The sequence below is a fragment of the Diadema antillarum genome, unplaced genomic scaffold (assembly GCF_040938485.1).
Source record: "Diadema antillarum isolate AM-2024a unplaced genomic scaffold, OU_Dant_1.0 scf00000029, whole genome shotgun sequence".
NCBI lineage: Eukaryota > Metazoa > Echinodermata > Echinoidea > Diadematoida > Diadematidae > Diadema > Diadema antillarum.
The window spans coordinates 7,751,646-7,765,646 of NW_027270918.1; the positions used below are offsets into that span (position 1 = coordinate 7,751,646).

The window sequence follows — 14,001 nt, forward strand, 5'->3', positions numbered from 1 at the left end:
TTACTTGTTACAAGATTTTCTCTATGTACTAATCAAATTCTTTTAAAATCTGTGATTTCCGAGTGTAAAGAAAAAAAAAGTTCATTATTTATGTATATATATAATATTATATATATATATATATATATATATATATATATATATATATATATTGAAAGAAATTGGACTGAGGCGGGACGTTGCTCTCGATCTTAGTCTCCCTTTTATTTGTCAAGCTTTCGGCCCGTCATTAGGCCTTCGTCAGGACCTATACCAACAGAATAATTATTATATGAATAACCTGATGTGTCATAATATATAATGCAATTTCATATATTACCAATCTTCTAAATCATTTCCTATATATACACAAATCAATCATGCAATTCAATACAAATATCCAATCTAACCTCAAATCATCGTCAGAATAACATCATATATCCAAAAAAATATATGAATAGATTCTTAAAGTAGTATCATAATACTGCCATATAATAATCATATCGTCTTATAATTCTTAGCATGATGATCACAAACAGAATCATATACATATATATCATATTCATATGTCTATTTGCATTGCGTAATGTATACATCCACATACCCACACACACACACCCACATACATACGCACATATATACATAGGAGCCTATTCACATACACACACATAAGCAGACACACACACACACACACACACACACACAACTCCGGTTGATATAATACTATCTAAATCAACATATCCTATAAGAATCTATTTATATATATTTTTTTGGATATATGATGTTATTCTGATGATGATTTGAGGTTAGATTGGATATTTGTATTGAATTGAATGATTGATTTGTGTATATAAAGGAAATGATTTAGAAGATTGGTAATATATGAAATTGCATTATATATTATATGACACATCAGGTTATTCATATAATAATTATTCTGTTGGTAGGTCCTGACGAAGACCTAATGACGGGCCGAAAGCTTGACAAATAAAAGGGAGACTAAGATCGAGAGCAACGTCCCGCCTCAGTCCAATTTCTTTCAATGTAATTATAATATGCAACCAAAAATGAGGCACCGCGCACGTTCGGGACCCAGGGAACTATCTCTCACACTATATATATATATATATATATATATATATATATATATATATATGTACTGCCCTTCTTGTCACACACCTCCCCCCCCCCTCCCCAGCCGCGTATGTCCATAAATGTGTCCCATTTTATTTCAATCTATTCATCGTACATCTTTGCAAACTACTGTATATTTTCTCCTGCAAGTAATTCGAGTACGTGATAATGAGCCTGGCGAGGCTGTGTGATCTTACAAAAATAGCATTATCTGTAAGATATATACCGGGGTAAGATAGCAGACTTATCATGCTTATCGAGTGTGATTCACAATAGAATCCGTTGTCCTTGTTAGATCCACTGTCTGTTTATAATGGCCCCAGCTAAAAAGTTGTTGTGCGACGATCATTATATATAATCTGATACAATGTACTATGATTACACGAAAGCCAGTAAGTGCCACCGAGAAGACGCGATAACTCCTTTTCTCCTCGACCTTTTTTGTCGAGAAATCGTGATGGCGAGATATGAAATCTCGTCTTCTCGACCTCTGGGACCCGAAAATGACAATAATAACCTTCCACAATATTCCCATCAAATTCTGAAAGCAGAGATGTACAAGTTGCTAGGAAGATACAACTGCATTCTCTTATAAGTTTAGAATGATGTTCTTGTATAGGCCTACATCTGTTGCATGCAATTCGTGTGTTAGGCGTACCACAACTGAAGGGAATAATAATTTATCGACAATTTATCTCATCGAAGATTTAAGATGCTCTGTATCTTTTTAACAAAAAAAAATACATTCTTGCCTTTTAATGATTTTTCTTTGATAGGCCTATTATGTTGAAATATAGACATCTATTCTACCAATAAAAGCCATTTGCGAGGGTGTGTGTGTGTGTGTGTGTGTGTGTGTGTGTGTGTGTGTGTGTGTGTGTGTGTGTGTTTACGCGTGTTAGTGTGTATGTATATGGCCGTTTCCTTCTGAACATTATGCATCCACAGTCATACGGAGGCACATTTTGAATGCGTTCGGGGAGGTTATATAAGCTTGAAAGAGAATAAACAATGTGACTCTTTAATAATTCGACGTGAAAATGCCATTTCGTCTGTTAAATTTATTTCATACACCATGTAATTGGAAACGATGACAAGGATTGAACGATGACAAGGATGGTCTAAGACAGGCAGAGGTGGAGAACCTTCGTTGCTGCCCTATTTTACATGCCGCCCAGCATAACGGATCCATACGTAAGTACGTGTAAGTAAGTAATTGGAAAATCAATGATGTGTGCAGGTCAATAGGGCACTTGTGAGGCAATGTAATTGATTTGAATTGACTTAAATTGAATTGAATTGAACTGATTTCATCTCCATCAGTAACAGAAAAGTAAATAACTTTTGCACGCATATAACAAAGTGATATGCACAAGAACAACATACGTGATGCAATGACATCGTTACGGAATTTCAACATGAAATTGTCACCGATACCGCTATTTCATTAAACAAGGAAATTTCCTCCTTTTGTATGGGGTTGGATATTCATGAAACTTCACATTTTCTGTTTGTTTATTTTTCTCTATGACTGTGAACTAGAAATTGCATGAAATTTCACCCTAAACAACTTGATTTGGTAATCATTACATAGCTCAGACTATAGCTGGTTATCCTGAGCCAAAATAACTTATTTCCTCTCACGACATCTAGAAGTCAACATACATTGTAATAAAAAGATTTTAACCGTGCAGGTACTACCAGTTACATTCGCACACACAAGTAGCTGTTTATAACCCTGTAACTCCTTACAAGGCTATTCTATAACCGAGTATAGCTTGTTTAGAAAAGTTGAAATCTATACAAATGATTAATAGATACAGTCAAGCACAATAACTTTGTTGGAAGCAGTGTCTTCGTATTTAATTTCATCATCCTTTGCCACCAGCAGCGGCGGATCCAGAGGGGGGCGCAACCGGCGCACGCCCCCCTTATTTTTCGTTAAAAAAAAAAAGAAAAAAGAAAAGAAAAAAAAAAACAGAAATGAAACCCGGAAGTGGCACCAGAAATATTAGCTGCTCCCCCACCCCTTTACAGAATTTCTGGATCCGCCCCTGCACCAGTACTATTCCCTTCTTTCATGACTGATATTTCATGATTACCTGACATACGACTTTTTCATTCAAAGAATATATCAGATACGTCGAGCAACCAGCTAAAAATCTCTTTTTTCCCCCTGGACCCATATGTATATTTATATTTGAAAAAAAAACATTCTTGGACAATGAACTTCCTTTTAAAACCGACTTCTCTACTGTCAGTATAAATACTGTTCTGATAGTTTTATTGAGCGAGGAGACTGTTATAGCTACACGTTACCACATAGACATTCTTACAGTCTTGGCACCTTTACAAATAAGAAGTACATATTTCAGATTGACATTTTTGACAATGTCATGTACATAATTCAATCTATCGGCAGGTTTAAGTATACCCCCAAAATAAGCACCACATTTCTTTCATAAGTCTACAAAGTGTCTCATTGCATGCTTTAGTCATGATTTCTGAACAATTTATCTTTATGAAAGAGTCAATGAGATGTACGCGATGAGAATCAGGAATTATTTTATCCTGTTTGGATTCAAATGCAGCATCTGGTTCTGTCACGCCCTGTTACAGGAGATGGTCACCTTTGAGAAAATCTTGCGCAAATCTCGTTATGATAGGCCGAGAGGCCGATATTGCATGATTTATTTCCGATAGTCTTGCATTCAGTCGGAAATAGTTTTCCTCTGTTAGTTTGCTTCTTGGAAAGCTAGCTAGGGTATGTTGGTCACTGGCTGGTCACTCGAAGTGTCACAAGAAACTGTCAACAAGCACTCCATGACTCAAATCACACGTTCAACGATGGGACCAAGTTTTCCGCGACCTGCTTCTGGAATTCTTCCGAGACAGATGCACGTCGTTCGGAAGATGACGGCCGAGATCGTTGTCGCTTTTCGACGTAATTGTCGTAGAAAATGTAAACGACGACAAGGAGAAGTACGACCAACATCAGCCCGCCAAAAATACGAAAGACCATTCCAAATGACTGTGTGATGTCGTAAATGTAGCCTGTTGGTATAAAGCGAGATCATTAAGTAATCTGAATTTATGTCATGATAGAAGTGATTACTTTATATCACATGATTTTGAGCATCTTCATCTTAATCATCATCCACTTTGTTTCTGTAGCTTTTCGTTCACTTTTTTTTTAAAACCAGAATTCCATTTCATTGTGGCATTCTTTATCTTACCTCACACCTTAGAATGGTATAGTGTTGGTGGAGATGAGAAGTGGGCTTTTAACTTTTTGCGACATATCAAGAAACCACTTATTAAATAGTACAGACCAAACCATTCTTACAGGAATTCAAGTTTATTTGTTAAAAATCGGTTTTGGAATGGCTCAGACATCCAAAAACAAAGTAAAACCAAAGCGAGCCTAATAAAAGGTGGATCACACCTTTTATTATGTTTTGGATATCTCAGCCATTTCGAAACCAATTTTTTAATCAAATAAACGTTGAATTCCTCTTGAAATTACATATTTGTTTATATTTCATAAAAGGTTTCTCAGTTTCTCACACACACAAAAATATTAGAAACCTGAAGTTAGGTCTCACCCAAAACTATACGATCCCTTTAACGCAAACAGACACACCCTAGTCTAAAGGGAAGAAAAATAAATGTCACGTGATGTCCAGCTTTCATATCTATGTGGACCATGTTGAGTAGGGGTCATCCCACGAGACCGACACCCATAAGTCATATCGCCCACGAGTTCGACACTAGGCAAATAAAGCCCGTGAGTTCGACACTAGATAAAAACAACCCACGAGTTTTACAGATACAACACAAGGTTTAATGTGGCGGTCTTGTGGGCTTTGTTTGCTTAGTGTCGAACTCATGGGCTGTATATATGACTCGTGGGCTGTATGACTCGCGGGTGTCGGTCTCGTGACGTGCACCCGTTGAGTAAGGATTAAGCTCTTGTCGCAAACAGGAGATTGAATCCTACACCTTTGGACACCCCCCACCCTTTTCCCGAGTTTATAAAGGGCAATTCCTTGCTGAACTGGGATACTGACAACGGCAGTGTTCTTTATGAGAACAACGGGGACGCTTTATACTAAAGAGGATACTCTTGTTTATGAGAACATAAAACTTGCCTGTCGCGAATCCGGCGCTGACTGATCCGATTCCTGAGAGCATAAAGGACAGGGCCGTAATTCCTGAGAAATTATCCGGATGGACGATCACCGCCATGCAGGCTGGGAAGGTGCACGCTCCACCGTAGAGCCCAAAGCCAGATACAAATGAGCACAGCAGAAGATGCCACAAACTGTTGCCCAGTTCATACAGGAAGAGCGCCACAGCGGCGATGACAAGGTTCAACGCATGTACCTCCGGGCTCCATCGGGGCTTGCACCGCATGGCGAAGGCAAGGATGACACGGGAGGCGAAGCCACCCAGTGCCCCGGCTATCGGGAGATACACAGCCGACGAGGCGTCGATCCCGACGTCGATGGCGTAAGAAACCATGAAAAGTGCCCAACCGATGAAGACGGTGTCGTAGAGTATCTGGCTGGACAGAAAGAACAACGTGAAGGAGGGTTCCATGCAAAGCACTTTTAGGCCGAGGACTGTCAGGACTTGGTCGAGGATCATCCTGCATGATCGTCTGCCCTCCTTTCTGTCCTTCACCTTACACTCCGAATCATTTCCATTGCATTCCACCTCCAGAGCGTCGCTTGGGCTATTCAGACTACCAAGCTCAATAGCTTTGATTTCTGTGTACCGAGTACTCTTTGGATGTCTCAGTGTTGCACCGATTGGAATGCTGTTGAGGAACAGTCCGCCCAGGCAGAGAAGGGCACCGAATAGACCATAGGACTCCAGGAGCTTCCCGCCTATCAACGGCACCAACATTCCGCCAACAAGAGATCCTATTAGGCTGACAGAGCTGGCTGAGCCAAACTGCTCACCGAAATACTGGCGCAGTAGCACGACGGATGCCTGACAGAGTGTAGAACTGCACACACCTGTGCGTGAGAAGAATTACAAATTATAGCAAGTTACGAACTTGGCTGTGGAGCTTTGCTGGAAATGTATATTAATGACATGCAGAAACTCAAACATCCAAACGAATTTTAGGAGTAAGGACGGTTGTCCCTGGCTTATGGTATGATATTGAACTTGAAATAAATGGCACCCGGACACTCAGCATCGAAAGTGGGGGCGCTGTGGCATAGTGGATAAGACTTCCGACTCCCGAACGGAGGACCGTGAGTTCGAATCCCGCCCAGTGCTTACATCCTTGGACAAGATGTTTTTACCCACACTGTCCCTCTCGACCCAGGTGTATAAATGGGTACCTGGCGACGCTAGGGTAATAATAATAGCAGGGCCCTCTGTTAGAGCAGTGGCAACACTGAAGAGGCTACCCTGGGTAAATAAGACCTTATTATTATTATTATTATTATTATTATTATTATTATTATTATTATTATCGAAAGTGATGAGTTTAGCTCTACGAGCTCCCACATAATACATATACACAACTGAAATTATAATTCCACTTTTCATTTCAATGTTCCTTACTTCTTTCCCTTTTACATGTTTTATGTCCAATTTGTGACTGATTCAGGATTCCTTGAAATACATCATAGGTGTGCTAAGTTCTCTTGTTGGAAACATCGATGCGTACAAACACAATTGTTACAAAGAAGGATGGAATATTTTTGTGTGAGATGAAAATTAGAAATTCTTATAGATGATATGAAATATCATTTCGTGCTTATCTTAACGTTCCGCATTTCTGATATATAGAATAGTAAAGATCTTGTATGTTATGCAAATTGGAAAAAAATCAGGAGATATTGAGCTATGTCTAGTGAAAATTCAACCTACGTTAAAATTGAGTAAAATGAAATGAATTTGTTGGATCATTAGAATCGGACCTGTTACTTCACAATTATCATGTTTCCACTTACCAGCTGTTTTATTCATGTTTGCTTCTTTTCTCGCTATTCGATTATTTAGCGCTCGTATCATGGTATCGTAACTCAAATTCAAATCAATCGATCATAGAAATCAATTAATAAATCAATTATCAATCAATCAATCGATCGATCAAACAATCAAACAATCAATCAAAATGTTCGCATTTACTTGGATCATCTGTGATGCATTAGCGAGTTCTGTTGTTGACTAACCTGATACGAAGAAAATCGCTCCGAGAACGGCCGGATTCCGCGTGAAAGCAGCACCAATAACCGGCAGTGAAGTCCCGATTCCACCCAGAATCGATACGCGTCGGACGTCGAACTTCTTTATTAGTATTTGTGCGATGGGACCTACGGGGAAAGCATGAATATCAAAAGTGACATGAACAAACATTTGACTCCATTTTACTCCATCGGCTCGCCTTTATTGGATAAGCAGTTTTCAGCAGCCTTTTTTGCTACATGAACAAACATTAATTAAAAGTGCCTGACGAGTTATATTTCGCTTGGTCTGACATGCAGTTTGGACTGAACCTTTCTGACAGGTCATACAGAATGTCCCAGAAAAAAAAAAAACCCGAAACCGATTATCATTGCAATTAGTTTACAATCGTACTCATAAATTTGCTTCATGAGATGTACATGAATGGAAAGATGGGTATATCTACGCTTCTCTTGATGCACAACTCAATGCTCATAATATCCATGCATGAATGAGTTAAAACAATAGACAGTGCAATACTAACAAATTTGTATTTGCATTTGAGTGAGTTTTCAGGCCTTTTCTGCAATCTTTCGCAAAAATAAAAAATAAAAATCATGGCCTTAATATTCATTGTGAAGTTTTCCTTTCATAGGACAGCTCATGCGTAAAAACAAATAATAACAATAATAATCTACGCCTGCTCGAGAAAACATTTTGAAGATATGCTTCAATTTCACCCATATAGATGGATATAAGGAGCCATAGCTATCAAAACTTGACAGATAACAATGGTCTTCATGCTTCAGTGAATTTACACAATGAGGAGAAGGGGGGGTAGAAGGGAGCGTTATTGTTGTTGTTGTTGTTGTTGTTGTTGTTGTTGTTGTTTTGCATCGCCTCCCCCTTCAAAAACTTCAAAAACTTCAAAACCCTGTCAGTAATGAAGGATGAAACAGGCTTGCCCGTGAAATGTAGCGAGGTATGAAAACACCGAGATAAGTTTAAGGTACAAAATCATCAAAATTTGTACCATTGTTGTGACGTTGATTTCCCATTGCCATTGGACTCCATGCGGCCTGAGAATAGTCACGTTACTATACTTCCATATAAATGGCAATTTCAACAAAGGTCTTTTCGTTCCCATACAGCATTCTCTGTAAATACCCCCCCCCCCCCAACAACATTCACCATAGCACTGCCGTTGTTGTTGGTGTTTTTTTTTGTGCGTGAATTCAATCGCTCAGATTAACCCATTGTCTAGTGCTATCAAAGTCGGGAAAGCTGAATGCTTGTTTTTCGACTATCTGTAGAAATGAAGCATGTTTTCATGCAAGTTTTCCTCTGGAACGCGTTATTCATATTTGACGCATAAGATGTCACTTGAAAGAAGAAGTTATAGATATTTGGGTTGTGAAATTTGTTTTTCGAAAACATAAAGGTAAAATTCACTCAAAGTCACCATTTGCGCCTGCAAATAAAGATTTGGTAGCACCTCTGTCCATTGTTCAAACTCAGTCATGCATGAATCATTAACATTGAGTTGCACATCAAAAATATGAGAAGTATATGTTTCCATTCATATACATCTCGTACAGCAAATGTATGATCTTGATCGTAAAAAGTTGCACGGAACCTCGGTTTCGTTTTTTTTTTCTCGGACACGCTGTATTATTCATGACAGCTCTAAATACATTATGAACAAGCGCTGCATAAGGCAATGGAAATACGACATAAATAAGATTTATTTCCTCCTGGTGTGAGGATTAGGATTAGGGTTAGGGTTATGTTTGTGGTGTGGGTAGAATTTATGTTTGGCTTATATAGCAGATATTTCATGGGAACAATTGTCGGAGGAGTAATGTCATGGGTCCAAACCAAGTCAAAAAAACACACACACACACACAAACCCATACTAAATGACCATCAGAATACTTCTAGAGTGATCAAGAGAATTTCAAATGGATTGACATCTTGCGAGTTTTTGAACAAGTTCAGGCCGAGAAATGGCTGCAACGAGAAAGCACAAGCTGAGGTTCATTTAGCCAGAGCCATTGCTTATCACTACAATCTTGATGACTTCTCGCACCGCTCTAGAACGGACATCCGTCAGTCCGTAGTGAATTGCGGTCATGATACTGTCATTTTACAGTTATTGAACATTCCGAAGCAGGAAACAATAAATAATATTTCTGGGTTAATGTTTGATGACGAAGTCAAGATTCACTTGATGAAATTAAGAATGTAGTTTACCTCTTATATACTTTCTATTGTTCTTCTTTTCTAGACGGCGACACGACATTTGCTCCTGCGACAACTGCTCCGGTCTTATTTTCTCCAGGGGTTTGGGGTTAATGTTAGGATTGTGATGGGGTTTTTGGTTTAGTTTGATGTGAGGGTTAGGTTTGTGCCATGGTTTGTGGGTAGAATTTACGTTTGGCTTATCGTGCAGATATTTCATGACAGCAATTGCTATCGGAGCAAATGCCATGGAACCTTTTTAGACAAGTTTTTGCTCTGTTTACAGATTTTCACCTTTAAAATCATTATCTCATGGGAGTCGGGCGGGCAAGATATCCGTGGTTTATCACTTTCCGTCCGTTCGTCCGAATATCAGTATCAAAACACAATCAGTCTTTCACTTTGTGCCAGGTAAAAATGTCAGCAGTAATAATGTCACGGGTAAAAATGTTACGGTTAAAAATGTCAGGGGTAATAACGTCAGTTGTAAAATGTCATGAATTAGAATGTCCAGGGTATAGAGCCTAAAATAAAAGCGTTAGGGAAAAAATATCGCGGGCAAAACTGTCAGGGGATATAGAAATGCTTTTAGCGGTAAATATATAGTCGGCAGTAAAATGTCATGGGAAAATGTCAGGGCACGGGATAAATGGCAAGACTAAATATGTCAGCGGTTAAAAAAATGTAGAGGGCAAAAATATCAGAGATTAAGAATGTCAGAAGTGAAATTTAAAGCAGACGTAAAGAGACAAAATGTTAAAGGTATCGCATGTATCAGAAGTATAGAGACAATAAGTAGAGGAAAAAATATGGCAGAGGTGCCGACAAATTATAGCATTCTTCAACTCCGCATTCACATCATATCAAATGCTTGTACGTAATGAATACATCATAACATTATGCTCTGTTTGTGTGAATCCTGTGTGAATCCATGTGTGAATCCTGAAAAAGGACTGTTGGAATGAAAGGAGGAATGAGAAGATAGGAGAGGAAAAGCAAGAAAGTGAGCGAGAGTATTAGTTCTTTCTAGAGTGTGTGTAGTCCTGAAAAGGACTGTGAACCAGAGAGGAGTATGGAGCAAGAAGAAGGACTCAACGTTTCTGACAGTTGACTGTCCGTCCTCTCACTTTCTTGCTTTTCCTCTCCTATCTTCTTATTCCTCCTTTCATTCCAACAGTCCTTTTCAGGACTCACGTCATGGTGAACCGCAAACCTAGCATATTATGTACCATGCACCATGCAAACCCTTCCTTCAAAGATAATATGGTAATTGATATAGCATGATTAAGTGAAGAGAATGTATTTCATCCTATTCATTATTTTGAATGAAATAAAGAATCAGGAAGAAATATCGCGGTGACCTTGGCAATAAATGAATAAAACGTTATTTTCATTGCTTAGATTGTATATCTTAGAAAACGTGCGTGAAGCAGAGAAGGAGAATAGTTAGAATCTGCACAAACGTAACGTAAAAGGAAATTAATTTAGTTGCAAAAATAAACCTTTGATCTCTTTAATATCTTTAAAGACCTAAAGATCAATAAAGGCTACAAATAGTGGAGGAAGATGAAGAATCTTCTGTAAAATCGTATTTTCTTCAATCTCTCACACCTTGCTGTGAATAGACATTCACATAAATAGGGAAAAAACTGCATAGCTACAGCTTCTTTCTTCTTTAAATCATATAATATGAATCTTCCTCGACGATAGGATCACTGACAGGTAGGCCTGTAGACACAAGTTATAAACCTAGGAGTCGGGGCATACGGAATATGATTTATAGATTTGATCATACTCTGCAATTATGTTGATGGAACAAAGTCATTAGAGGGATGGTATAGTTTTGGTTGAGATGTAGGATTCACAATGTACCTTTTTGCAAAATACCTAGAATAGTAGAAACCATGCAAGAGGAATTCAAAGTTTGTGTTTTCGATGAAAATCGGTTCTGAAATTGCTGAGATATCTAAAATCAAAGTAAAATAAAGTGGTCGTAAGAAAAGGTGAATCCCACCTTTTTTAGGACCTCTCTTTTATATCTCAGCCATTTCAAAATCGATTTTCATCGAAGAAACTTCGAATTCCTCTTGGAATTGTATGCTCTTATTATTTCATAAGAGGTTTCTCATTATCTCACATAAAAAGTTGGAAATCGGAAGCCCCCATCTCAACTAGAGATTGTAATTTGTCATCACTGACAAATTAAGGTGATCCGATCTTTTTTTTAATCAATGATTCGAGTCCTGATACTGCAAAGTCTCAGCTACAACATATTAAAATCTGAGAGAAATTCACTGAAGCATAAGTAAGATAGTGCTCGATAAAGAGAGTCATGTCAATTTTCACATCTAAAAAATTCCCTCCCATAGAGATAACACGTCATAGCAAAGATAGAAAAAGAAGTACATATGACCTTTGACCCCACTTTGCACAGACAAGATGGCATCTGAGCAAAAAGTGGTTATTTTATGAAATGATCCCTGTAACATTGTCTTTACGTGTGCAAAATATGGGAAAGATAAGACATGTATTCACCAAGATACAGGATGAAACATCTATGACCTTTGACCCTAATTTACATACCCAAGATGGCGTCTGATCAAGTAATTGTAATTTTATGAAATAATTTTCGTGACATGAACTAAACATGTGCAAAATATGAAGTTGATAGGGGCTGTTTTTCTTGAGTTATTGCAAAGAAAGTTGCAAAAAGAAAGAAATATTTCAATACATCGAAGAAAAACTTTAATTTCAACCAAGTTTTTTCACGTAATCCCGACAACGTATGAAAAAACGAAGGGCACACTTACGATAGCCCTACATCTCAGCTACAACATATTAAAATCTTAGAGAAATTCATCGAAGCATAAGTGAGCTAGTGCTCGATAAAGATAGTCATGTCAATTTTCATTTCCATAAAAATTGCACTCCCATAGAGATTACACGTAAACTGGTCAAATTTGACAAGGTTACCTTCAATCCATTTTTTCGAGGTGATGTCGTCATCAAATCAAAATTGTTTAATTACATTTATGAAAGAGCATTTCATAAGCTACAACATATTGAAATTTGGGTGAAAATTGGCAAAGGATTAGTGAGATACGCTCGAGTGAACTTGGAATTTAATGACGTCATTTTGAAAATTTACTTTTTTTACTTTATTAAGAAATTTGATATCTTTTAATCATTTTATCAGCATAGCCAGCCCATGAAATGACATGTACAACTCATCACCTTTCAGAATATGTAAAGAAAATGGGGGGTCACCGTCCATCCTGACGAGTAAAATCCGATTTAAAATTGGCGGTTTTTTGGCATAGTTGCACTGTGTATCCCCATTGACGCACGCGCGGAATTTTGAATTTGACGGGCCCGTATGACGTCATATTGAGTCGGATCGACTTGAAACTTGATAGAAATATTCCTTGACATTTTGGACATGCGATCTGTGTGAAAAAACTGAAAATTTCTATTGCATATGAGCTGTGCGTGCGTATATGCGCGCGCGCGTACGCGTCCGTCCGATTTTTTCAATTTTTCAAAAAATGCTCTAAATGGTCTGAAACGTGTGCAAAAAAAATTTGAGCTCGATTTGAGCATACAAATATTTCAACGCGCGCGTACGCGCACGTATCAAGAGAAAATGTGAATTTTGAGAATATGAGTAAAATGCGCATAACTTGAAATATATGTGACGTAAATTTCATTGAAAAACTTCATTCCATTAATGAGATATGATTGAGAATGTGTTTTCATATAATGACGTCATAGTGACGTCACGGTCGACTGATCACTTTGATTTTAGTTCGATTGCCGTCTTTGGGACACGATACATACATGGTATAAGTTTGAACTTGATAGACATAGTACTTTCTGAGCTAACCTCTGCACAACTTTTGGGGAGAAATAAAGAAAGAAGAAGAAGAAGAAGAAAGAATCCGTACAGATACAATAGGTGATCCGAGAGGATACTCGGATCACCTAACTAGAACTATATCATCCCTTTAGAGCTTAACATAACTCACATGCCATGAAGGTCATAGTCAGTTGCAGTGAGAGAAGAAAGCCAACGGTAGAGTAGGTACTATCCAGCTGTACCACAAGGGATGGAATGAGAACTCCCAGAGATTTCATTACCCCTTGTTGTAGAAAGTGGTTTCCAAGCTTAGCCAGAAGCACGACGTATCGCCAGCCTTCCTTCGGGGCCTCATCTCGCTCACAGTTCTCACGAGTCATCGCGGCAGACGTGACCGATGGCGAGATTTTACCTTTTAGCCAAGCGCGGGAAGCTCTGAGAGAAATTTAGACCAAGAGGAAGGAATAAGGATAGATTGAAACTTCATGCTCATGACAACAGAACTGGTTTCGAAATGAATAAAAGAAGAAGGCACAGAATGAAGATCACATGCTGATCACGATGTGTAGTATTCCCCTTTGTGCAGCAAATACAGGAGATAA

General features: G+C 38.3%; 1 protein-coding gene across 1 annotated transcript; it reads right to left on the reverse strand.

The window, feature by feature from the left end:
* Window positions 1-3,946: 3,946 nt before the first annotated feature.
* On the reverse strand, window positions 3,947-13,677 carry LOC139737518 (monocarboxylate transporter 3-like). Its single transcript, XM_071648190.1, has 4 exons — window positions 13,569-13,677; window positions 7,311-7,451; window positions 5,265-6,137; window positions 3,947-4,167 (listed from the first exon to the last, which is right to left on the reverse strand). Exons 1-4 carry the CDS (start codon window positions 13,675-13,677, stop codon window positions 3,947-3,949), a joined length of 1,344 nt encoding a protein of 447 aa, XP_071504291.1.
* Between the last annotated feature and the right edge of the window lie 324 nt (window positions 13,678-14,001).

Coding starts and splice junctions, on each gene's coding strand:
- LOC139737518 (XM_071648190.1), bottom strand. CDS start 13,677: ATGAAATCTCTGGGAGTTCTCATTCCATCCCTTGTGGTACAGCTGGAT. Junction 6,138..7,310: donor AGCGATTTTCTTCGTATCAG/GTTAGTCAACAA, acceptor TCTCACGCACAG/GTGTGTGCAGTTCTACACTC. Junction 4,168..5,264: donor CAGCGCCGGATTCGCGACAG/GCAAGTTTTATG, acceptor TTATACCAACAG/GCTACATTTACGACATCACA.